This window comes from Dinoponera quadriceps, unplaced genomic scaffold (assembly GCF_001313825.1).
Source record: "Dinoponera quadriceps isolate SergipeBrazil2010 unplaced genomic scaffold, ASM131382v1 scaffold71, whole genome shotgun sequence".
NCBI lineage: Eukaryota > Metazoa > Arthropoda > Insecta > Hymenoptera > Formicidae > Dinoponera > Dinoponera quadriceps.
The window spans coordinates 812,673-839,474 of NW_014554274.1; the positions used below are offsets into that span (position 1 = coordinate 812,673).

Sequence of the window (26,802 nt, forward strand, 5' to 3'; positions counted from 1 at the left end):
TTTAAGAGAGTAAAATTACGGAAAACTTGAATTTCTCATAATTAAAGCACATTAAACAATATTATAAGAATTATTTTACTAAAGCTAAAATATTTTTAATGGATCTTTAATGAAACCGTTTCAATTAGGAAATCAGAGAAGTTACTACATATGCATATTTTGATTAAACACGAGCCTCCAAATTTGTAAAAAATAGATCTAACCAATTTTTCCAGGTCATCTTGTATATAAGTATATATATATATATATATATATAAATAAATATATATATTAAACTTTTGACCCACTCTTTAGATGGGTTCGATTTGTACATATACCGTATATATAATTTTGTTGAGGAATGAATGAATATTAATAATAATTGTTCAACACTTTATTCGAATATAAGTAAAGAATTCTGATTTTCCGAGCATTCGTTTCACTTATCTTAAAAGAAAAGTACTCTGGCGTCCTTTTTTATTATGTTCAAAAGTCTCGAGATTTCAATGTGTTATTAAATTCGTCGGTAGTATATAGGTAAGGGATAGCAAGAAATACCAATATTCTTTCTACTTTTTCTTATGTAAAATCATCAATCTCTATGTTTTTTAAACTTACAATTAGCACTTCTGACTCACTGTTGAGTTACACTGCTTGAGTATAATCATCGCTTCCTTCTTTCCTTTTTCTTCTTTGTTCGTTCTTAAAAATTATAGTCCCTCTGATCATTTATAATAAACTTCTTGTATATAAAACTGTAACATATGTGGATATTTCATAAATTGTTATTGTTGTTATTAATTTGTCTGGATTTTTCTGTCAGAAATCCTCCCTGCTGGGTGGAAGCGCGAATTTTAATTTCTATTTTAATTTCTATTTTAATTTCTATATCATTATTATTATCGTTATTATTTTTGTTAATGTGAAACATTTGGATTCCTTTTTTTTTTAACTCGAGCATTATATATATTTCATGTTTAGAGAAAAAAAACTTTTCTATATGGTATATATAATATTGAATACATGTATACATCATTTTATAATTAATCTTTTAATATTCATGATAATTTTAAAATGACGTTTTAATTAATTTGGACACAAATTCTCGAGTTCTTTTCCGGAAATTTATCTTTGTTCTCGTTTTTCACAATCTTGTTTTAATAATAATTGTTCATCCATAGTAAAATCCTGTTGATTTTTGTTGCATGCGACAGGATTGAACCAGCGATGACGTAGACAGGATCCTTCAGGATCGGTGTTCAACTACCAGGATCGTGATTTCAATTTCTATATTACGAGAAACTTTTTTACATTCTAGATTGATTAAAAAACTGCGCTCTTCGAAATCGGTCGACGAACAAACGAATTTTATGAATACCCCTGTATTGAAACAATTAACGATACATTTTTTCAATATATAATTCAAGCGAAGAGAGAATGCTAAGAAGAGGCTAAAGAGTTGCATTTTTATAAACGTTCTCTTTTAGACGTCTTCTTTATCTGCGTTCATGACTGTATACATTTTGATTACGACTCTCCCCCCCTCCCCCTTGTTTATTATTCATTAACATTTACATATACTTATCTTTCACCTCGCGAAAATTATCCTGAAATAGGATAATTGATTCCATTGATTGATATGAATAATTATAAAATCGATTAATTGAGAGACTAAGCGATCTATTTTTGTACAGCTCGACCTGCAAAAACATCCGAGTTGCAAAACAGTTTTTGTAAATATATGTACTTTTTGTTACTATTATTATAGTATTATTATTTCACCTCGTTAAAATACTGTTAAGGTAAAAAGCGGATAATTGGTTCTGTCAATTCGAACATAATTATAAGATGGATCGATTAAAGATGGTGAGAGCGATCGTTTTGTACAGCTCGTCTCGCGCGAAGTGTCGATTTATAAATATATTTTTGTAAATATATATTTTTTATTACTATTATTATAGTATTATCGTCATTATTATTTTAGGCGCGGATTTATTGATTAATGAATTTCTGAGAGAAGAACGACTGCATTTTTTATATATTTATGCGTTATTTTATTATCACATTATCATAATTATTATTATGTATAATAATAATTTGTTTAGTAATAATCTTTGTAAATACGACCAAGGGTATGAAAATAAAAACTCATAATTAATGCAATTGTGTATTTTTTACCCCTTCTACTTCGAGGAGTAAAGAAATATTCTCTGTAAAAAAGAAATTCGATATCATCTATTATCATTAAATAACCACGAGGAGTGTTCAAATTTACATTATAATTTATTATTTATTCAAAAAGTAACATAGAAGTAATTTACACACTCACTTTTCAATATAGTCTCCCTCCTTTTTAATGCACTGGCGCCATCTTTCTGGTAGCTTCCGTATTCCTTAAGAAAAAAATTCTTCCGGCTGCAGACGCGCCCATTCTCGAACAGCTTCGATGACTTCTCTTCGTTGGAACGAGATTTTTCCCCCTTAGAAACTTTTTTAAGGATCCAAACATATAAAAGTCAGAGGGGGCGACATATATGTAATACTACATATATGTATACATATATAGTATTACATATATGCGCATAACACTGTTCAGTGGTTACTGAACAGACTGAAGCAAGTTAGTATTTGTTCCCGCGCATTAGGCAGCGCTACCAACTTCGGCGTTTGTTTTTCTGACTTGACGCTAAAATTAAATTATATTTTAAATTTGAACACTCTTCGTAATAACATTTTTTAATAGGATATCTTGTAGAGAAATTTTCTGTTAACAGTTTACAAAAGAAAATCACTTCAACGCCGAATAAATGCAAGTCTGAATCTTTTTAAGTAAATCTGTGTGTATATTTGTAAAGTTCCAGTAAATTGAACTCGAAGTTCAATCGATCTTGAAGTTGAAGTTCAATTGATTTCGAAAATTCATGGAACTAAAAAAAAAGATGTCGATCAAGAGGAGGGAAGTCAACAGGATTTCGTGAGTTTTGCAATAACAATAGCTTGCACTGAAATCGGTATAATCGTATATAATTTCCAAATTGAGAGGTACTGTATTATCGCTTTACACACCGGGTAGTTGAAAATAATGTACTACTTCACTTCGTACATGTATATATATATATATATGCATACATATGTAAAATGCATATGTACATATACACAGATATACATAATGTATGTACAAAGAGCACAGCAGAGATGCTGCGTGTGTATTTGTTTGTGTATGCGTCTACATACGTGATGCAATCCTGTCGCGTACATAGACAAACCATATAATAGATAGTAGACAGATATATAATAATAATAATAATAATAATAGTAATAATAAAATAATATAATATGAATAAACGATTTATATATATATTACAACACGTCGTCCATTGGGCTCGTACACAATGATAGAAATCCTCTCTTTCACGCGCACACGCATTCTCTCTCTCGCCGTGTATATATAATTTACAAGCGTGATATTGCGTGTCACACATATATATATTCTCTCTCTCTCTCTCTCTCTCTCTCTCTCTCTCTCTCACTGTTTTCATTTTCGTTCCTTTCCGTTACAGCATGATCGATATATAACTCTATATATACATATATATATAAATATATATATATATATATATATACGTTATTACATATATTATACAACTTTGGAGGAATGTGTGTGTGATGGTGGCGATTAGCACCAAAACGTTCAACTAATTCATTATCATCGTCGTCGTCGTCGTCGTCGTCGTCGTCAATTAATCGATTAATTGAGAAACGCGATAGCATGACACTCTTTACACGAAGTAAATATAACTACGATTGGTGTGTATGTGTGGCTATATGTGTGTGTATGTGTGTGCGTGTGTGTATGTGTGTGTATATATATTTTGTAAACAACCGTCGTGCTTATCTATATATTTATACATAGAATTTTCTTTTCTTCGGAGAAGTTTTCCTTCTCTTCTGAGAGAAATATCGTTAAAAATTTTCACAATTAAAAATTCTCCCCAATATCAAAGATTTTCAAAGATTCGGAAAATTTTTACAAATTCTTCTTATATGTTCTCTTTAAGAAAAAATATACCCTATTTTTATGTTACAAACGAAACAATAAAGATAACAACGTCAGGCGTAATGTGCAGACTGAGACGAGTTCCTCTTAGTTCACGTGATTCCTTTCGTTCCTGTCTCTTCTTCGTGTCCTTGTCAGGTGTTTCACTTCAGTTCATCCACTTGCGGCAATTCGGTGCACCGCAAGCGCATGCAATTTTGTGCTGGTCGTCTTCAATGTCGAATTTGTAATCATATGCCAGCTGAGGAATAATAAGCAAGTCAGATATATGATACGGAAGTGTGATAACACAGATAGAAGCAAAGTTGGGTAAATTAATTTTTATTTTCAATTAAGTTAAAAGTTAATGGCCTATAAAGTTAATTTAGTTAAATTACCCAAACTAAAACTAATTTAATTAATATTTAATACAATATTAACTTATTAAAATTAACAATCAATTATGTAAAACCACATATATATGTGCATTTTTGCAGAATTAACTTTGTAATCGTAGATACAATTTATGCTAAATAAAGGAAAAGTTATTTGTTATAAGTATCAACTGTTTTGTGCTAAGGATTACGTACAAAAAGGAAAAAAAAAACATCAGCACTCAGAGACAAAAAATTATGCTGACATTATATTTTTAATTTTTCCTGTTTTATATTGTAAGCACGTACAGCCCGCAATGTCCTTAATTGAAGAAATTGTATAAACATACAAATTGTAATAGCATACCTCTTCACCACGTGAGATCCGACGTTTAGCGAAGATTATGATACGCAGATCACGCTCAACCTCGACGATCTCGGCGACGCAGTTGGGGTTGCACGAGTGATTGATGTAGCGGGCAAGGCCGCCGCACAACGTCGCGTCTACCACTCGCTCCTCGTCCAGCCGGAACATATAAATTCCTCGATTCTGCGGAGGGTAATATTAAACGCAATGAAAATATAGCACTAATCGGCAATACGTCATTAAATTCTTATCTTCATGTACTATACAGATCGTTTCATTGGCTATAATGCGTCTGAAGATGAACTTAAGACGATCTTAAATATAAGATCTGACTGTGAATCTGACGGCCTCAGTCTGTTTGTTTAAACGTGGAATGAAAAATTGTCATCGTCACACGTATGTAGCGAACGTGTTGAGGGAAAATTTCCTCTAATTATTTCGTTAAAAATGTACTACAACGTTAAGGCTATTTTACAATAGCGTAAACGTAGTTATAAGTGATTGTAAAGTGTCGTAAGGTAAGTAAGGTAAGTGTCGCGCAGTTGTAAATTAGTACTACCGATTGTAAAGCGTGTTGTGAAAAGTGGTTGAACTTTGTCTTTCACGACTACGACAACGTAAGACGTAAGAGCCAATTAGCTGTTATTCACATGTCCACGTCGCCATCATTCTTTTTGTCGATACATGGAAATGAGCGTGACTATGACTCTCAAGCCATCCATTGCACTCTGTGTATTTGGTTATATTATATTATGAAATACAAAAAAAGAAAAGCGTATTGCTCTGAGTAATACTCAGCTTGAAGACGAAAGTCGCCGATTGATTGGAAGCACCCATTGCCTTATTTTTAATTAGGCACAAAATAAATTTAAAAAATCACACTGTAACAGCAATAACAGTAGCAAAAAGACTTTCTACCTACCCATTATGGTAAACAACCAACACCGTTCTCATCGAGACGTAAAACTGCATCCCGATTGATTACCATAATCAAATTTCACGACGTATCTTTGCTCCGTAGATCAATTTGTGCAAACATTTCACTATTTGTGCTAACAACATTCACTATTATTACTATTCCCACAATCCCACGCCTACGTTTACGTTATTGTAGAAACGGCCTTTACTGTAGAACGACACGCACCCTGGCCTCATACTGCTTCTCCCGAGTTTCCGCCAATTCCGTCCTGATAATTTCCCCGATGTACTCTATCACCATGGTGTGCTTCTCGAGATCGCGAGCAGCGTACAAACCGAGGCCCTGAATCTTCGAGCGAGCGAGATAAACGTTGTTCCGCCACTCCTGCTTCATTTTCTTGTATTGCGAGCTCTTGGAATGTACGAACTGCTTAGAATACGGGCAGGCGACCTCGCCAGCGGCAAAAGCGGCCGCCGCCGCCGACGACGACGACGGTGCGAACGCCGTCGCCGCTGCGGCGCGTGCCGACGAGTGCGAACCCGTGCGCTGCGTATGAGGTCGTTTCCACGGCAGTTGGTTACGTAATCGCGCTTCGGTACGAGCACTGCCGGTCGGGTTGATGGCCAACGGCAGCTCCAGCAGTGGATTGCGTCCGTACTTAAATCTGAAAAGCCCAGAAGATGTTCGAATATTGAGATTTCGTAAAGGAAATTTCGACGACGATCTTAACGTCGTTGTAACGAATTAGAGTGGATATAAGATTCTGGGACCAACATATTAATATAAAACGGGCTGATAAGAGCTGGTCTTTGTGCAAAAATAATATTCAATAAAAAAACCAATTTTCGGTAAATATTACAAACATAAAAATAAGATAGTCAAGATATATTGGCAGACGTTTAAGTCCTACTTTTTTGGAAAGTTTTTAACAACTGATAATAAGGAATAGTTAGGTGAAAAAATTGGAGTGATACAACAGTCGAAGCATCGAAACGAGTCCATATAGAAATCATGTTGGTGATACAATTGTCAGATCCATGCACAGGAAAAAAAGTTCCTTCGGATTTAATAAACGTTTGACTCGGGTTTGTTTACTATAAATAACATAATTTAACATCAAATATCATTTTGCTTGAACAGAAATGTTGTTTCGCTAGAAAAAAACCACGTAGTTCGATAGAAAAAAAAAACCAGTATTATTTAGAGGAAATGATATATTTAGTTTTTAATAGAAGAAAAGAAATTGTATTTCATTATATGTTAGATATTGTCCCACTGAAGCAAAGAAGTTCTTTAATCTTTTTCTAATATAGTGTTACTTCTTTTGAATAACTTATTATCTGTCACAACCATTGTAATGTTTGGATGGAAATATAAAAGAAATATGTTGCTTGACGTCGAGATATTTATTGTTTCAGAAATCAAACAATCCTGTTTGTTGAATGAAACGTTCGTTCGTTTGCCCCATTCTAAAAGACAAATTTGTTCCAATTAAAAAAATTTGATTAAACCCTTTCTCTGTGCGGTAAGTAATTATCATGGTAACTCCTCTTTCGGGGAACGGCAATTGCCTTAGGAGAATACTTCGTCGTCGAATTTCAAGAGGCAACCACGAACTGCTCTCACCTGTAATCAGTCAGAGTCTCTATCCCAGGCAGACTCTCGAGGACTCGCACCACAGCTGGCTCAGTCAGGCCGAACAGGTCTTCCCCGGAGACGTATCTTGGGAACAGCTGAACGGAATTCGTGCTCCTCCTCAGTTCCGCTAGTGGCTCCAGAATCCGACTCCAGACGGCGCGCGGAGTGGCGTCACGGAGTTCCACGTCCTCCTGCAGGGGTTCCTGGACGAGGACTCGGAATTCCGGCCGGCCGGAGACGTCGTGGATCGAGCAGACGTAGCGGCAACGTTTGTTGGGACGCCGCATGCTCCAGTAGAAGCGCACGATCTTATACCCAACCGGGTAGATGTAGTTGGGCGTGTGGAAGTTCTGCAGCTGATGCGGTAGCAGCTGGCCGACGCTGAGGAAGATCAGCGAGCCGACGCGCAGCAGGTGGTTGTGCTCCGAGTGGTGCATAACTGCTGCGACCTGGCGGTTCTCGTCACGGTTCACGTAAACGCGACGGTAAACGGACAGGGTGGTGAGCTCGTTGTCCTTCTCGTTCTTTTGCACGTGTTGCGAGCAGAAGGTGCTCTGGAAGAAGTCGAGGAGGTCAGCGGAGTCTCTCATAGGGCTGGACGACGTACGTGAATACAAAAGAATTCTACGATCGCGTTACCTTGTTCTTGTAAAACACGCAACCGTCTTTGACGGCGCATCCGAGGTGGTAGACGTTGGTGCATCGCGTCTTGAAGCACTTGACGGTAGCTCCGGGTTTCTCGCAGATAATGCAATTCAGGACGAGGCTGTGCTGCAAGGCCGTGTCCAGATTCATCAAAGCTCCGTTCACCGTCTCGTACACGTCCTCCGCCCAGAGCGCACAGTTCAGGTGCACCCACTTGTCCACGTCGAAATTCAGCAGCCGAGCCGGCCCGTCGGCTGTCCCGTCTCCTTGACTCTGACAGAACATGCAGCGACGACTGTCCTCCGCTTTTGCCGGCACTACGGTCACTCCCATGCGAAACAGCATCTGGAAAACAGATTATAACATTAATAATTAATATCAAGACTTTCAGATATTCAATCATCAAGAATTTTTCAAACTGGACTATTGCAGGACGATAGCTGCGAGTGATTATTTGTGGGAGCATAATAATGTCGACGAATCGCAAGAGACTGAATTTAAGCTTGATATATTATATATATATATATATATATATGTTAATTAGTGTAATATGTGTTAAATATAAATTGAGTATGTATTATGTCAGTTCCTCAAGTAAAAGTCCGAATATTTCCGATTTTTTGTTTAAATGATCTAATTCCTTATTTGGTAAAAAATGGTGGAACTGAAGATTGTCAAATAAAAGGATTCTATTTGTGACTAAGTGTAATTTTAAAATATAAGAGAGATGAATAATAATAAAATATAGAAAAAATTAATTAAAAAAAAAAAATTTTTTTTAATCCAGTTATTAAAATATTATTACATATTACATATCCAGATTCTTACTTGAGGGACTCTATGTTACACAAATGTTATTGCACAAGAAATAAGTAACTATGTAGCAACTCACGATGTGCATCGGACGAGAACCACCCATTCGGCAACGAGATAACGACATGCTCACCTCGGTGATCTCTCTATCGGTGGTTTTCTTGAATTTGGTGGTGGGTTGTATCGCCCCCGTCGCCCAAGTTTTGTATTTCAAGCCCCGCCAAACCTTCGCGGGTGGCTGCGGCTCGACAGTGGTCTCGCTCGGCTCCTCGGTGACCGAGTGTTTCTTCGGCCTCTTCTCCTCCGCCTCCACGTTCTCCGTCACGTTCTCCACGTGATCCGGTTTCTCGGACTTCACTTTCACGACGTCCGTCGCGCTTGTCGTGCTCGTCTCGTCGATGTCCATGCTCTCGATGCGCTGATCCGCCAACTGTGGCTGCTGTTGCTGCTGCTTTATAGGCACTTTCTTCAGGCTTTTCAAGTCTTCGTCCAGCAGCTTCGTTTCCGTCTTCTGGCACAAGTGATCCACTATCGTCGCGGCCTGCGACGGAACGAATTAAGAAAGACGAGTAAAATCTAATATTAAATATCAACTCGATCTAAATGCTGAATGCTTTCGCTTCTTGCTAACCTTATCTTGCGTATTGGAGGGCGTGCGGTGCATAAGGGCGAATTGCATGTAACAGGCGGCTGAGCAGAAGCACAGCTCGTCACCGGGTTCCGCCTCCTCCTTGCTCAAAAATGGCAGATCGGACACTTTCTTTCGTATCAGGCTGTTTAGGATCACGACGTCGCAGTGACGGCAAAATTTCGCCGCGCCGTTCAGGATGCTTTGAATGTCGATCGGAGCTAAAAGCATATATTAATTAGCCGATCGTAATAAGTGATCGGAAGCAATAGCGTGTATGGTTAATCCCGATACATCGATCTTATCAGATTTTAATTATTTCGTGTATTTTCTCCGAAAACATTTCACCCCGTTTTACTTGTTTAGAAGGCCAATTGACTTTCTAGCTGCACAAATACGTTGGCTTCGATATTTATGCACAAGTTACAGTACTAAATCGTTTTAGTCCTTTCACTATGGCAAAATCTGGCCGAGAGACAATTGTATAATACGCTATAGTCGTCGCACAGCGACGTGGAAAAGTGAAATAATGATCGGCACCTCCTTCCTTGCCGTCCTTCCCTTTGGTCCTGTACAAGCCCAATTTCTGACTGGGAGGAGTGGTGGTGCGTTCGACTATCTGGTAGCCAGTGGGCGGCGCGATATTCAAGATATTCGCTAGATCCTTAAGTACACCCATGATATCGTCCGCTGCCTGACTGTTGAGAGTCAAAGTGACGGTGACGTTTCCGCTTTCTCGCAACGGGATCGGAGGAGACTTTCCGAGCCTAAAGAGAGATACGTTTGTTAAGCGATTGGGCACACAGTACGCCCAAACCGGAGATCCGACGGCACGTAATTTGATTACATAATATTTACTTCACATCGCGCATATCAATTGATTGGTACGTAAAAAAGATACGTACTTAGGTACCCCGAGATTCTCCTTGTCCTGCTGGGCCACGTCCTTCGCGTACGCTGGCTTTACCCTAATCGGGATCGGCGAGATTAACGGTATAACGGGTGACAAGCGTTTCAGCCAGTCCGCTTCTTCGTCCGAATCCTCCTCGATTAATCGTAGCCCGGGGAAACGATGCATGAACTCCGGTATGACGCACTCGGGCGAGGATGAGCTCACGATGGTGTCCGGAGAGTCCGGATTCGCCGCTGTATTTTCCTTCTTATCCTCGGCTGAGAAAGTGGGACAATTGCATTTGTAACGGCGTTACTCTCGCTTCGTAAAACTTCGTACTAACGATAATGCAAGTAACAATAATAATAATAATAATAATAACGAGGTTGACGATAATAGAGATTTCTTCCTCGGATTAAATAAATTACACGGGTTATAAATAAACCTCCGAGACCTTTGGGTTGCGTTAAGCGTTTCCCTTGCGACTTTAGGAGTCCCTTCGTGCTAAGATTACTGTATGTTTCTTTAGTGCGCCCCCATCTTGAATACGCGACTACTACACAGAGAAAAAGATGGTCTCGTTATCGGAAAGTCTGCATAGTCCAGATTGAGAGAGTGCGGCATCATAGATTTCTGAAATTTTCGTCAGTTTTCAAGCAGGTTCGCCAATGAGTAAACATTCATGTTCATTACGCTACGCTTAATCTTCCCACACTGGAGTTCCCACGGACAAGCATCTGATACCTATAAAACGTCAGTTTTCAAAACAAATTCCCCGTAAAACGTCATTGCTGATAATCTCAGCCGTCCCGCGCTCTGGTCACTGATTAATTTCAATACCTGTCCGATCTTCTTTTCATGCTAATGTATCAAATGGGTTTTACCTCCCGATAAATAAGCGAATCAACAAATAAACCTGAAGGGAGAATGGAAACTTCGCGCTGAGCACTCACAGTCATCCAATTTGAGAGGCGGAAATTCCTGATCGTAGAAACCTCTTTGCGTGGAGAGTGGTTGCTGCGGCGGCAGAGGGTCAAGCTCGCCGAAGGGCTGCGTGTTGTAATGATCAGACAGCCCGGGTAAATTGGCACTGCCGTAACCGCCGGTTAAATCGCCGATTCTCGCGTTGTAGTCCCGCTGACTGGCGATCTTGGCGAGGTCGCCGCAGCCGTAGATCGGGCACACTCCGTAGTTGCGGCCGAGCAGCGGCTCCAACACCGCCATCGGCTGCAGCTGACGCAGCTGCGCCATCAGATTGTCCACGAACGTGTCGTAGTCCTCGTCGAGGCGCGACACCTTGCGCGACCGTTTCTTCTGCGGCGCTGTCGCCGTGTCCTTGCCTTGGCTCTGCTTACGCTTCTGCTGATATTGTCGCCTCTTCAGCTTTTTGAGATCTGAAAGTATCCGAAGTTCGGACAGTGCTTCGTCGTGGTACCACCAGTGTTCTCCAGTTTATTTGAACGTCAACTGGAGTGCAGAAATCATGTTTCAATTGATTTTCGTATTTAGCGTATTTTCTGGCTTATTTGGAAACTGAAACGGCGGATTTTCTTCTCTGGAATAAGCTGACTTTCTTTTTTTCAACACTAGGTTTACGAGACCCGTCAATTTGACGGATTTCAAATTTTGAAAAGAAATACCCAAAAAACTATAGCATTAATTTTTAACCACTTTGTATCGTAAATTAATCATTTCACCCGAAGAATTTATACACACAATTATTTTTTTCCTAAGCCTTCTAATTTTTAAAATCTGTATGTAGTATACCTAACTCTACGAACCACCGTAAATCTAGTGTTAATTAAATTTTAACTAGACCTCCTTATGGATGGTATTCATAGTCAGATCTTGTAAGCGACGCAGCAGCCAATGAACTTCTAGCTCTTACGGAAAACGACACGATATGTGATATTGCTTTTTGCGGAAATTCATGAATTTGCCTCACATTATAATCGCATAATAAAAGCAATTACATCCGCAAAACTATATATCCTTTTTTTTTTATAGCGAAGAGATACCCGTGAAGAAGAAACTCACCGGCCTTGTCGTCCATCGTGCCGTCCATGAGCTCCTCTTTGGCTGAAGCGAGAAAGTCTTTGGTATCGGTCTGCAAGTGGCTGGCACCGGTCGGTGCAACCTGAGCGGGCAGAGCCGCTTCGTCGAGGCCCGCCTCTTTCTTCACCTCGATCAAGGGTACCGTTGTCACCGGGCCCGACGGCGCGGCGGTCGTCACTGGCGACGGGATCGGCGCGTGGCCGTGGGTTAAACTGTGAGGCACTTGCTGAACGGGCTGCTGCTTAATATTAACATTCGGCGAGGACGACGGAGCGGAAGAGATCTGCTGAGCCTGCGGGACGACCGGCTTCTGCGTCGTTTGAAGAGTGCTCGCAGGCTGTGGCATTGACGTCTGAACACCGGGAAGGCTGCCGGCGCTGCTGGCAGGCGGTAGAACGCTTTTCGAGGCTACCGGTGGTTTCTGTTGAGCAGGTGGAACCCTCGAAACTGGGATGGCCACGCGTTGTTGTACCGGCGGGCTCTCCTTCACTATCACGTTCTCTGACTGTGATGATAATGACATATATCTCATAAAGATTTGAGTTTTACGCAAGAAATGAATTCCCAATTGTTAACAAGTAACAAATGATGAATAAATATTGTTAATAAATGACGAATAATTTAAATGAAAATCACCAACCTTGTGGTTACGAATAATTTAAATGAAAATCACCAACTTTGTGGTAAACTCCATTTTGGAAGAAATTTCAATGGCTTGATAAACTCAAATTATAGAAACGCTAATTTTCTTTTTCCCATTAAATCCTAAATCAAAGTCTCACGTTTAATAGAAGTATAAACCAGCACGCGTTGGCAGGAACGGTTGTTTGTCCATGCGTTCTGAGATCATATTCTTCTGTAGTGCTCTAAATCAATGAAACCGTTTCTATCTCGAATATTCTTCAAAATGCAGATAATATCTATCTGAGTTATCATCTGTGCTACTATCTGTAATTTCTGGAAAGGGCCGAAAGAGATCGCGCGCTCGCACGCGCGGAACGTCGTTACTTCGAGAATTATAATATAGAAAGACGATTCCTAAACGCACCAATAACCAATGCCTCTCTACTGTCAATTAGCCAATTAGACCGCTAATTTATATTTTTTTTATATTATTCTAAGGACGAGCCGAATTTGGTTTTATCTATAAATTTTGCACATTTTCGCGCATTTTTTTTTTTTAATAATTTTGTCTTCATCATTTTTACTCCAAAAGTTCCACGATAAATTTTGCATAGATAAAAATTTTAATATAATAAATATGTATTTTTAATGTTATATATGTAAGTTTAAAATTTGGATTTAAAGTAATTTTGATATTTTAAGGCTTTCACGGTGCGAAGAAATGCTTAATTTGGCTTCCGAGTTAGTACCGTGTCCTTCATGGATTCGTTTCCGACGTATCGCGAATATTCCAGTTCACTTATTCATGGTAACGATCGCGTAACTTTTCCCTTAGGGCGGAAACGTAGAAAGTGAAATGTTTTCAAATTGGAAAGTTTACTTTTCACGAGCTCACGCTGGAGGAGAAGATTCATGATCCCCTTGGAGGTTGATCATGAATCTTTCCTTCTAGCGTGAACTCGTGAGAAGTATACATTTTTTAACTTTCACTCCTCGCTTTTTACACTTCCGCCCTAGAGAAAAAGTTGACCGACACCCGGGGAGAGAAAACAACGTCGGGTCGTTCCTCTCCCTGGAGAAATGACCTGAAATATTCACGAAAACATCAATAACAAAAAGGTGAACGTGAGTTTCTTTCTCATTTCAGGGTACTGAGAGAAGTATCGAGAGAATACCGCACCTCGCAGACCTTCGGCGACGTTTTCGTTGTCGCCATCGTCGTCGCAATCGTCGTCGACGACGACGACACCGCGGAAATCGGCTGTTGTTGACTTCCCGTTGAACCGCCGGAAGAGCTGGGAAGCGCTGGCTTTATCATTTGATTGGCCTGCTGCTGCTGTTGCTGCTGTTGTTGCTGCTGTTTCAAGGTATCGATCTGCCCTCTCTGCGAGGTTATCGCTGTCGACGTGGATAACGGGGGAGGAGGCTTGGGGGACTCCTCTTTCGTGGGCGAGTTTTGAATCTTGATGGGTGTGACCGAGTGCGAGGACAGGAAGGACGTTTCCCTCGCCAGCACTTGCTTACCAATCGCCGCCTTCGGCGCTGGGGTCTCGTTCAACAGATGTGGCAACAGGGACGGCGGCGCAGGGACGACCGGCTGGTCCAGCTGGGCCGCCAGCGAGTTGACGATCGGCAAAGTCGGCCCTTGCCCCTGCATGGGCACCGGGGTCGTCACGCAGGCGTTGCTCTGCAGCAACTGCTTCAGCAACACGTTCTGCGACTCCTCGTACCGCAGAGGATTCGCGGAAGAACTCTTGCCAGGGTCACCCTCTCGTCCCGGGACCTTCTCCGGAACTTTCGCATCCTCGGCGTCTCTTTTCATGGTGCTGGACTGGTTATCAAGATCGTTGCTTTTACTATCGATAGGCAGGAGAAGCGGAGACTTGTGCTGGCTCTGATTGGAAGTTAACAAGTGGCTCGGTGCTTGCGACAAGGTCGACTGGAGAATGCTGGGGGTTGCCAAGGGCGGCACGATGGTTCGCACGCACTGTATCGGGCTAGTGACCGTCGAGGTGGCGTTCATCAGCACTCGCGAGGCCGCCGAGCTCACCTGCAGGATCGCCTGCAGATTGGTGGGCTGGGAACGCGGAATCGAAGTGGACGGTAACACGGAGCTCAGCAGATTGCCGGACTGAGTCGGCACGGTGTTGCTGCTGCGACCGTGACCTCCTGCCACCGACGACTTAATCGAACTCGTCTCGCCCAGCATGGCGTTCAACATGGAGTTCGACATGGAGATTGACGTGGTGATGGTTCGGGTGGCCATAATCGACGAAGAAATAGTGGTCGTGAGATTCGAACAGTTACTGGATTGAGGAGTGGTGGTTGGAGCAGTGGTAGTTACCCGGAAGATCGGCTCAGCCTTGAATTGAAATTCATCTCTTAACTATCGAAGTGCGTGTTATCTTTTAAATTAAAGCGAATTTAGGAAGTTTCCTTTATTTAGAAAGAGTTTTTTGTGATAATTTTTTTTTTAACCGTTTGTGATTAAGTTATTTTTGAATTATTTTTAAAATTAAAATCATAAGTAATTCGCATTAAAGCTAAAATTAAGGGATTCAGGCGTAAATTTAAGACTGATATTAATACTGACGCCGAAATGCTCGTCCAATTAAAATTCTCATTATTAGCAGTAAAATTTAGAAATGTGTCGTTTTTCTTCCCCAATTAAAACAAGACGCATTAGAAACGTTTTAATGCTTAAAATCAAAATCCCATCCGGACTGTGATCGAAATCTTCCTCCTGACGTTAAAATTAAATTAAAGAGTACGAACAAACGTCCATAGGCAATATAGATTTCCCATTTTTCTCCTCCTCGATTTTGCACCAAATTTTGGTACCAGATTAAAGTACTCACCACAGTACTCGCCACGTTACTACAAATATATATATCTTAAACTGTAGCGATTTATCGTTCCAGGAGAAATAGGCTCCAAAGATTTCAATCCTGACAGATGGCGATTATTTCATCTGTGGAGATTGAAACTTTAGGAGCTTATTTTCTCTGGAACGTTAAATAGTTACACCTTAAAATACATATATTTGTAATCAGATTGACGAGTACTGATCTGATGGCAAAATTTGGTGCAACATCGGGTGGATAAATAATGGGGAACATCTTAGCAAAACTCTTTCTCGTTATTATGTGCCAGATTCGCTGAAATCGTTTCTGCAGAAAATTAAAATTAATCATTGTGTACCTTGGAAACGGCGGAAGTTATCCCGATGGATTCCTTAGCGGGCTCCTTCAAAGTCAATTCTTGTTCTTTCGCGACACTAGTACTCACACTAGCTTGCGGCCGGTTCTGCTCGAGTCTCGACAAGGTGGAGGCGTTGCTGACCGGCAAGTTCGAGGTCGAGAACGTGCTGGTGGTGGAGAAGACGCCGGGTTTGACGGAGGAGACCATGGTGACGACGCCGGTCTGGTTCCCAGTGGTCTGGTTACTCTGCAAAGAGGAGAGCAGTGTGCGCAGCTGGTGCGACACATTAGCGACGTTGGAGGTGAGCTCGGTGGGCTTCGACAGGGGCGACAGGTGCGGCACAGTCGTCGTGCTCTTCTGCAGCTGCGCCACCGCCTGATTCGGCGCCGGCGGGCTCTTCTTCGCCTCAGAATTCAGACTCTTGAACTGGCTCTTGTTAGGTTCCTGCGCAGGAGGCAGTTGCTCGTTCTCCAGGCTCTCCTGATCCAGATCCATCAGCGAATCCTGCAGGATGTTCAACGGCAAGGTGTCGAGCGGAGTAGGCATCTGATAAATTAAACTCGACTTCAGCTCGCTGGTGTTCGCCATCTCCGGCTTCGACGAGATGATGTTGTGCAACATATCGAGGATATCGTCCGAGGACTCCTCCATCAGGGACTTCTCCTCGCTCAAGCAGTGCTGGAGATACGGCTTCGCGTTCTCCAGGTCCAGTTCCTCGGCAATTTTCTCCTTCGCCGACGTGTTCTTCGCGTTGTTGCTCTCTTCGAGATCACCTTCCACCTCTTTCGATTTGCTCACGATCTTCTGCACCTCAGAACCTGAAGAGTTCTCCTCCTTATCGTTATCCACCGGCTCAGCGTCGTTCTCCAGGATGTTGACGAGCGACAGATCGTCGGCGACAGGTGACATCCTCTTCAAAACCGCCGTCGTGGGGACCTCGCTCTTACTCTCGTCCTTCAGGGTAGCTTCCGCCGGGTTGTGGATCGCCTCCAGCATGCTCTCTAGCTCGTCCGTCGTATTCAACGGGTCGCTCAACTTTTCTTCCGCTACCGAAGCCGAGGGGATAGCCGAAGAGACACTTTGCTCCTTGATCTTCGCCTGCACGAGCTCCCCTTCCTCGGTCTTCTTTTTCATTTCGCTTTCATGACCTTCCGCCTGCCTGTTCGTCGTCTTCAGAATGCTCTCCTTCCTCAACAGATCCGTCATCTTTGGAGTCGACAACGCCACAGAAGTCGACTGGATACTTAAAACTAGTTTTGTAGAATTGTTCAATGTCTCCACTACGCTCGTCGAGCTGGAAAACTCGCTCTGCGCGCTGGAGGTTGTTGCCGGAGACGACACCTTTGGAGTTTCGCCAATTTTCGGCTCCGGTTTGCCTTGTGGAGAATTGGATACATTCTCCAGAGCGGTCTGACTGAGCCTCGCGGCGAGCTTCGCGTCCGCCACGATGCTGGCCATCGTCGACGGCAGGTTAACCTTTTGATCGCTGAAGGAGTTCAGCAGCGCGTCCTGACTCGCCGCGTTCGCCTCCGTTGCTGCGATGGCTTGAGCGAGAATTTGCGTATGGGGACCCGTAGTAGAGACCAGATTTGTACTCAGAATCGAAGAGATCGTGGTGATTGCCGAGGAAACCGGAGATTTCGAGGTCGTCGTGGCGCTTATGTTCGTCTGGTGAACGGTCGAGGGCGTGATTTGATTGTAAGAAACCTTCTCCGGGAAAACGAAGCTCGTCGGACTCTTAGTCTGCTTGGGGTCCTTCTGCGAAGACTTGGTCTGCTCGTCGATCAAGCTCTCCACAACCACCGTATTGTCCTTGGACACGTCAGTCAGAACATTACCGTCCGTTTTGTCAGTATCTTCGTCGCAGGACCCTTTCGAGAGATTGTCCTCGGGCGACTTCGTCGTGGGGTCAATGATGACCACCTCAGATTCGCTCACAAGGGACACCATGAGATCCTGATCGGGCGAATTGTCCAGGTAAGGCCCCGGCGAAGGGTCTACTCTGAGCTCCTCTTGGTCCGGAGACTCGGAGGTATCGGTGACAGCCACCAGCTTCTTCCCCGCTTGCAGAGTCCTCACTATGTCGAGCCGCAGGCCTTTCTTGTTCCTCGTGTTGGTCGGGACCAAGTCGTCGTCGCTGAGAATCGGCTCCTCCGACTGCGATCCCGGGTTCTCGATCTCCAAGATCTGCACGAGGTCGCCCTGGCCGCCGTCGGCGTTCACCAGTGCGTGACAGAGCGAGTCGTTGCTGTCCGCTGAGAGGTCTACCACCATTCCAGGCTCGAAGAGCACGTACTCCTCCTGCATGTCGCCCTCCAGACTGCCCGAGATGACGTCCACCAGCTCGGAGTCGCCGAACTGCTCGATCACCGTGATGTCGTCGCTGTCGCGCTGCGCCGCCGAGCTCAGCGTCACCTCGGTGTTCACTATAGTCTTGTCGTCGTCGTAATCGGCGGTGTCCGCGAGCTGGTCCAGCTTCTCGCCGGGGCTGTCGAGCGGACCGTTGTCCAGGGTGGACGAGGCCAAGGAACTGGACTGGCTTCCTTGCTTCGCCTCCGTCGGAGGCGTCTGCGGCGGAGTGTGCGAGTCGTCGTCGAAGTCGTTGTAGTCGGCGCACACGAGCGAGCCGATCTTCGCTGACTTCCGCAACACCGAAGTGTTCGGCTTCTCCTCCTGCGGTGTGTCCGTGCCCGCGCCGGCGCTCTTGCTGCTCTCCGCCGCTTTGCTCGACCACATGGGCGAGCCGCCTCTGAGGCCTAACTTGAAGAAGCCAAACCTCCCGAAGTTTGGAAACGGTATCGGATTCAGCGGATTGCGAGGGTTCCCCCCGCCTCCCTTAGCGGAATCCACAGATGGCATCGGATTCAGGGGGTTGTTGGGATTGCCTCCACCCCGTGCGACACTCGAGGATGGTATCGGGTTCAGAGGGTTATTGGGGTTGCCTCCGCTCCTAACGGGATTCGGGGACGGCACCGGGTTCAGAGGATTGTGCGGGTTCCCTCCGCTTCTGGAATGCTCCGAGGCACCTTGATCCTGAGAGACCTGCTGAAGGATCTGTTGTTGATCACTCGTCGGCAGATTGGCGCTCTGCTGGACGAAGCTGTGAGGTGTGTGAGGTGTCCTCGGGGTCGGGGGATTCTCCACGCTCTGTGGCCTGTCGGGCATCGCCGGGCTGTTACCGGTGGATTGTCTTCGCTGCATTTGCATCGGCGAGCCAGCCACCAGCGGGCTGCGGGGCATCATAGGCGAGCTGGGCGGCTGATTGGCCGCTGAGGAGGAGTGGTGGCCACCGTGGAGCATTGGCGAAGTGGAGGGATGACTCCTGGACATCGGGCTGGGCGGCTGGTACTGCGACGTCACCATCGGCGAGATTCGGTTCATTGGACTAGGCGGTTGCGAGGTCGGATTCAACGATTGCTGCAGCATCGGCGAGCCCATCGTCGTCTGCTGTACCATGGGCGAGCTCGGTGGTTGGCCGTAACCCTGCTGGAGAAGCTGAGGACTAGGAGAGTTGGCCGGCTGAGACACCATCGGCGAGCTGGGCGGCTTCTGCTGCTGCTGTTGCTGCATCTGCAGGTATTGTTGCCGCTGTTGTTGCTGCTGCTGCTGCTGCTGCAGCAGCTGTTGCCGTTGCTGTGCCATCTGCAGTGTTCTCTGAGTGATAGTACTCTGCCCTTCTTGGGAAACAACCTGGGCGATACCCTCGTGCTGTTGTTGCTGGAGAATCTGCTGACGTTGCTGGACCATCTGTAGGGCTCTCTGGGTGACAACGTTCTGCCCTTCTTGCGTGAGACTTTCATGCTGCTGTTGGTGTTGCTGCTGCTGAAGGAGCTGCTGCCGTTGCTGGACCATCTGCAGAGTCCTTTGGACAACGTTTTGCCCGTCTTGAGAAATAGCTTGAGAAATGGTCTCGTGTTGTTGCTGGAGAATCTGCTGGCGTTGTTGAACCATTTGTAACGTCCTCTGAGTGACTACGTTCTGCCCGTCTTGAGTGAGATTTTCATGTTGTTGTTGCTGCTGTTGCTGCTGCTGAAGGAGCTGCTGCCGTTGCTGAACCATTTGCAACGTCCTCTGTGTGACGACGTTCTGCCCGTCCTGAGAGATGGCTTCGTGCTGCTGTTGCTGGAGGATCTGCCGATGCTGCGCCAACTGAAGCGTTCTTTGGGTAACAACACTTTGCCCGTCTTGAGAAATAACGTCATGCTGCTGCTGTTGTTGCTGCTGCTGTTGAAGAATCTGCTGCCTCTGCTGAGCCATTTGAAGCGTCCTTTGCGCAACGACGTTCTGCCCGTCTTGAGAAATAACGTCGTGCTGCTGTTGGATCATCTGTTGCCTCTGCAGCAGCTGCGGCTGTTGAGCGAGCAGACTCGCCTGTTGCGTCGTCGGCTGCGGACTGCCCAGCGGCGAACGCTGCCCGTAGACGGACATGCCACCCGCCACCGCCCTCGGCGGCACGCGCTGTTGCCCGGCGGTTTCGCCCATCACCATCGCACCACTGCCGCCGCTCGCCGGTCGCACGAAGCGCTGCTGCGGCTGCTGAACCCGTGCCGCGTCCGCCACCGTGAACGCGCCTCCCGGACTGCCGCTCGCCGCCGCCAGCCGGCCGCCGATGATCGTCCGCTGTTGCGGTGACGTCATCCGCGCCACGGCCACGGCAGGACCGCACAGACCTCCGGGAGACGGCAGGGCGCCGCTCTGCGGGCTGAACGGACTCTCCTCGCCAGCCTGGGAGTGCGGGGTGCCGATTCGCGGCGACTGCTGCTGCACGTTGTGAGGCGACATGGTGCCCGGATTGGTCGACTGCGGGTTTCCCGGGCTATGCTGGAGCAACGTTGCGCCGGGACTATGCTGCACGATGGAGGGAGTCGCCGGCGAGTGCTGGATTATGTTGGCACCTGGAGACTGGCTGACCAACGCGGCGGGCGAGTGCATCGGTGAATGCTGCGACGGCGACATGAGCGGCGAACAGGGCTCCGGGTTGTTCGACTGTGGGCCCTGCGACGCCGACGGCTGCCGTTGCTGCTGCTTGTTGTGGTATTCCTGGGTCAGCAGATTGTGCTGGCGCAACTGTTTCCGCGACTGCTCCAAGTGCTTCTGCATGAACGTCTGCTCGTTGGAAACACGGTTCAGCTCCGCCGAGTCGTTCTCCGAGAGGTCGCCGCCCGTCTTGCGTAGCTGGCGTTGTTTGCTGGTGAGAGACTGCGAGAAGGTCGGATTACTTGCTTCCGTTGAATTGCGAAAAGGAGAGATTATCTCTTCAAAGTTTGGGTCTATTATACTTAAGGATGTATTTTGCCTATTAGTGCCGTATTTTCAGTGGTGCGTCGAGGGGGCCACTCATTAATTCAATATTTATCAAGCAAAATTACGTTTTTATACATTTATTTCACTCCCTAAATAATAAATGTTAATTTTAAACAAAGCTGAAATAGACGTGTGTACATATTATTATAAATACGAAAATATTACTTTTTATTTTTCTTATTAATGCTATATTTATGCATCAGTTGATCTAACAGAGATGCACAGATAAAAGAGATATATAAATGTTTAAATGTGTGCATATGTATATATATTTCGAGTATTACTATAAATTATAAACTTTAAATCACTGTATTATTATAAGTTATAAACTATATAAAAACAAAATAGCTAATAATTTTGAAATTTATGTACAATGTCTGCATGTTAGTCTTTAATATTATAGAAGTTTTTTTCCTACCAAATCTTATTTTTAGTTTAGAAGATATTAAAAAAGAAATATGGTACGTTAATCTCAAGGAACATGTAAAAATTGGATTACTGTCACTTTTGGCGTCACTTTTCAATACAATGCAAATCAATTTGTAATTTATCCGTTATTTTGAATTATGAGTGATACGTATCCATAATTCGGTCAAATTGAATCTACTTCGGTCTTGGACTAATCCAGCTCCACTTACCTTCTTCATTTTACGAATTTTCTGGATCTCGGACTCGTAAAACTTCAGTTGCTGCGTCAATACATTCTGCTGATTGATCAGCCAATGATCGTACTGCATATGCGCCTGTCGATCTTGCTCGTTCAGGATAATTTCCGGTGGCGTTGGTGGTGCTGGTATAAGCGGGATGTTGAAGGTGTTCAACCTCGCTGTGGAACAAACATAATTATTTCACGTCGGTCACACGAGCAACCCTGGTATAGAGTAAAAGTAACAATGAAGTGCGCGAAACGTGCGTTTCGAACGACAGGCTAATTTCTCTTTCTACACTAACATTCAGGCGGGGTCTGCGTGGCGATGGGTTGTCTAGGCACTTGAGCGGTCGCCATTTTAGCCGAATCGGATACACCTCCTTGCTGCCAGCCGGCACCGGGCACCGAGGGAGGTCTAGTCGTGCAGGGTGGTCTGATCACCGGCACACTTCCACCGGCTACCATAGTTTGAGGTGGCGACGTCGCTCCCAGAACGTCGGCTCTTATTCTCTCGAAGTCGCTGTCGCTTAGAAGATTGCTGCTCGCTGCGGGGTTCTCCGTTTGTTGTTGCTGCTGTTGCTGCTGCTGCTGCTGCTGTTTCTCCTGCTCCCGTTTCTCCTGCTCCAGCAGCTCCTCCAGCAACAGCGGCTGCTCCTGTGAACATAACTGCTGACAGTCAAGCTCGCTTCTAAATACACGAGATGATAAGTTACGCGGGTGTGTTTTGGATATGAGATTAGGGGTGCAACATGGGGTCAAATTGCAGAGCTGAGATGAGATTGTCGAGATCAAGGGAGAGTAATATTCGTAAGGACGAGTGAGACAACGGCACTTGCGCGAAGTATTGTAACTGTGTTTTTAAATGCTTTCGTATCGCAACTCGAATCCGCGTGACTCTGTATTTAATTGATATTACGTTTCTATTATAAGGGATTAAAAAAAAAAACGGTAATTGGATCAATTTGAAAAATTATAGAGGGTAACAAAATACTTTTCATCGTCGTTGTGGGGTGAAACGTGCCTGTCGATTGGATTGGGATTTATTGGAGTCTCCTGAAAAATTATTAAACATTATTTGTAACAAGTATAATATATATAATTAAAGAATTAAACAGTCTCTGCGAGAACGTCGATATATTTACATATAACGTCGATTTTGATTACTCCACGGGTTTTGGAATCGCGGAAAATTTGAGAATTTTCTAAGAATTTTTCGGATTCTTAAAATTCTGAAAAAACTGGCGTACCTCTAACATTTATCAATCCGCGGGCTTTTTTCTGAGATTCTCTAAGGATTCTGAGGATTTTCTAAAAAAGCTGAAGGATTTTCGAAAATCTGAGAGGAAACTATAATGATTCGTGAGGAAATATTTCTAGAAAATCGGGCTATCTTTATATTCCCTGTTGCGCGAATATAAAGATACATAGAATCTAGGTAAATCTACAACTCTCACGCACATGTTCACACACTCGCGAACACACACACACATACACGCACGCACGTACATGCAGAACAAGGATCTCAGACACTGAGACGTTTTATAAAAAAAGCAACGCTCAGGGTTACGAAAAAAGGGGATAAAGAATTAAACGAGTTATTCACATCGTTAAATGAAATCAAGATCGTGCAATACGCATGCATACGTCTAAGAGAAGTGCATATCGATGGTAAATTAACTGTAAAGAACATAAGTGCAAAAGGTGCAGGGTGTGTGTTATCGATTTCTTATACTCTCACAACATGATATATTCGAGTACACAGTATACGAAGAAACAATTTTTCTCAACTTTGAGTCGAATATAATTCTCAAATTCCTAATGAGGCTCTTTTCGTCGGAATTTATAAGCGCATTTCTTTTCTATTTATCGCGGAATATTAACATATCATATCACATATATACAGGATGTATCTGAACTTTACTGACAAACTTACAGGACAGATTCTATGTTGAAAAATAAGTAAAAAAGGTCTTAATAAGCATATGTCCGCAAAAGTTTGGTTTTTTAAATATAGCCTTTAAATGATGACAACGATGAAAGAAAATGTATCGCGATAAGTGGGTTAAGAATACTAATACAACGATTTTAGATCCGTTTTTAAAGAGAATAATTATAAATTTTGATATTTCTGAATATTTAGCGAGGAATCACCTGCACAAATTATTCATTGTGACGTTGATATATTATTACCATTTGTTGCGAGTGAAATTAGAAAAACGCGTGTCTTTTTCCACAGATGTCAATTCTGCATTGATAAGGGAGGCAGACACATTTTGAATAATTTTTATAACATCGTGCGTCTAATTACTTAATTTGTAAAACACGATTTAATGAATAAAATATGTATTTTTTTAACTGAAATTGCGGCAGCTATATCTCAAAAACTAAGCACTTGAAGGCATATATTTACTAAGACTTTTATTTACTTTTTTATATAGAAGTTTGCCGGTGGAGTTCAGATACATACAGATACTATATGTACACTGGGTATTATCGGACAAGAAGGAAAGAACCCGAGACATAATACAGGTCAATGAGACAAACATTTTAGTCGTAAATGATTTAAAAATAAAAAAATAAATAAATCTATGGCCCGTTAAAGTTGTGAATAGCGATTTTTCTATACACAATTTCTAACTTTAAAGAGTCACACAGCTCTGTCATCTCTTACTTTTGACCCCCGGACTCACGACGCAAAACGTTTGTCTCACCCCTTGTAATCTCCTGTATTTTTCCCCCGTCGTTCAACAACACTCTGCGTAATATTCTGCAGATATAATATATCCATCCTCTAAATAGAGAAGTGCTTTGCTAGAGGGGTTCTCCAATGGAATAGGTATTACAGGGGTACGTTCTCGTTTCCTCGACACGAGGGAGGAGGTAGGTCGTATTGGAAACTGCCCCGAATCTCGCTCACCTGCAGAAGCAAGGGTCTCCGGTGAGGGTGCGGTGGTGCGCCGGTGTGAACCGCGGGGCACATCGGCGGGCCCGCCGCCGCCACCGGCACCTGCTGGTGCCCCATATGGACCACCGGCGGGGGCCGCGTCATAGCCCGCCCGCCACCACCACCTAGGCACAGCCCCATCTAGACATGCGCCAACACCAAATGCATATTGCAAACACACCCAGGCCAAGGACACCAGCCAGTATTCTTACGATACGACTATCCTTTCAGCGCCATTTCTACGCACTTTTCGCGATGATCTCTGATTATCTCAGAGATTAATTCGAATCTCATTGAAGACGGAATATATATATATATATATATATGAATAAGTTTTTACACACAAACAATTAATTTACTGAATTGATATTTTCGCTTAAAAAAAATTTTGATAATTGATAGAGGAAAGGAAGTTTCAAATTATTACAAAAATATGTACTGAAGTTGTTCTCGATGAGATTTTGAGAGATCCGGCAGAATTCTACAGGATCTCAAACTTTCATACAGTGAAAACTGATTTAACAGGTGAGTCATACAGTTTCAACCAATTTCTCTTTAACGTACAAAATTACATACTCTATTTTATTATAAGACAGTGCTTTTCTTGGCTCTGAGAGGATAAGATTCGTTATTTAGCTACGTTTACGTTCACAGCAAATTTTAATAACCCGACCTCAATCTCGACCTCTGATTACGTTAACCTATTTATTGTTGTGTTTGTGAATAATTTGCATAAATGTAAGAGAATTTACGGCCACTAAATAATCCGATAATTCTTAAATTGAAGTATAAATATAATTGTCATGTTCTTGGTAGATTCAAAGTTTTTTGAACAGATAACATATTTAAAGAGTTTACGTAAAAATAGTTTTTACAGTGTAATCTACGAGAACACTTATGTATAATCTTAAAATTGCAATCTAAGAGTAAAACTACGCAAAATTACCGTATACTCGATATTGCAGCCGCGCAAAATATTTCTGAAATAAATTCAGCAAAACTAACTGACACAGAAATATCGTACATGCAATTGCGAAACATCTTATTAGTTAAGTATACATTATAAAACGCTTGCAAATTGTGTTATTGTAAATGTAAGTTGTCAGAATGGAGTTTAGCGTTTTAGCATCGCGTCTCTCACCATGATCGTCATTCTTTAAATAACTCTTTAAATTACATATGTATTTACACTTATAATTGTTACTAATTTCTATGTTCAATGGAAAAGATGTCTATAATTTTCGTTTTTCAATAATAACTAAATAAATATATAGATGGTAAAATAAAATAACAACCGCTCACAAATTTCTTCCTCTTATAAATCACCTTAGATTCATATCCATAGTAATTATTAACCTATATAAATCTTCTAGAAATATTTATCATTTCAATCTGTCTCTCTCTCTCGTTTAATTTATTAATTAGACCTCCTTCATGGATGTACTAAATATCGAAGCAATGCATACAAATTTCAAGAAAGGCTGTTTTAAACTGAAGAAACGACACTTACCTGGATCGGTCCGGGATACGGGGGTGGAGGTCCTGGATATGGGGGTGGTGGCGGAGGCGGTGGTGGTGCTAAAGGCATTCGAGGCCCGATCATGTGATTCACGGCGACAACTCTGCCCGCTACATTGGGCACGTTCGCTACTCGCATGCCGAGGCGTTGTGGTTGCGAAACTGCAACATGAAACATGTATGAACGATATGAATAACGATGCAGTAATTATTCAA

The 26,802-nt window shown here is 43.3% G+C and overlaps 2 protein-coding genes across 10 annotated transcripts in view; one reads left to right on the forward strand and one right to left on the reverse strand.

The window, feature by feature from the left end:
• The window catches only part of LOC106741346 (PH and SEC7 domain-containing protein 1), a 24,380-nt gene extending 22,264 nt beyond the window's left edge, over positions 1 to 2,116 (forward strand). For both annotated transcript variants that reach the window (XM_014613292.1, XM_014613281.1), the window contains exon 14: positions 1,194 to 2,116. In XM_014613292.1, coding sequence (XP_014468778.1) covers positions 1,194 to 1,215 — 22 coding nt within the window. In that variant the 3' untranslated portion in view covers positions 1,216 to 2,116. The remainder of the gene's footprint in view (positions 1 to 1,193) is intronic.
• Positions 2,117 to 3,875: 1,759 nt separating this feature from the next.
• Positions 3,876 to 26,802, reverse strand: part of LOC106741311 (histone-lysine N-methyltransferase 2C-like) — a 44,563-nt gene continuing 21,636 nt past the window's right edge. For 3 of the 8 annotated variants that reach the window (XM_014613148.1, XM_014613161.1, XM_014613137.1), the window contains exons 24-40: positions 26,579 to 26,748; positions 25,042 to 25,209; positions 22,427 to 22,790; positions 22,114 to 22,301; positions 16,172 to 21,370; positions 14,151 to 15,332; positions 12,329 to 12,851; positions 11,245 to 11,685; positions 10,305 to 10,569; positions 9,940 to 10,166; positions 9,403 to 9,620; positions 8,851 to 9,312; positions 7,953 to 8,303; positions 7,302 to 7,867; positions 5,901 to 6,339; positions 4,757 to 4,939; positions 3,876 to 4,277 (exon numbers count right to left, since the gene is read on the reverse strand). In XM_014613148.1, coding sequence (XP_014468634.1) covers positions 4,185 to 4,277; positions 4,757 to 4,939; positions 5,901 to 6,339; positions 7,302 to 7,867; positions 7,953 to 8,303; positions 8,851 to 9,312; positions 9,403 to 9,620; positions 9,940 to 10,166; positions 10,305 to 10,569; positions 11,245 to 11,685; positions 12,329 to 12,851; positions 14,151 to 15,332; positions 16,172 to 21,370; positions 22,114 to 22,301; positions 22,427 to 22,790; positions 25,042 to 25,209; positions 26,579 to 26,748 — 11,039 coding nt within the window. In that variant the 3' untranslated portion in view covers positions 3,876 to 4,184. The remainder of the gene's footprint in view (positions 4,278 to 4,756; positions 4,940 to 5,900; positions 6,340 to 7,301; positions 7,868 to 7,952; positions 8,304 to 8,850; positions 9,313 to 9,402; positions 9,621 to 9,939; positions 10,167 to 10,304; positions 10,570 to 11,244; positions 11,686 to 12,328; positions 12,852 to 14,150; positions 15,333 to 16,171; positions 21,371 to 22,113; positions 22,302 to 22,426; positions 22,791 to 25,041; positions 25,210 to 26,578; positions 26,749 to 26,802) is intronic. The other 5 variants (XM_014613155.1, XM_014613170.1, XM_014613189.1 and 2 more) reach the window with 5 other exon arrangements.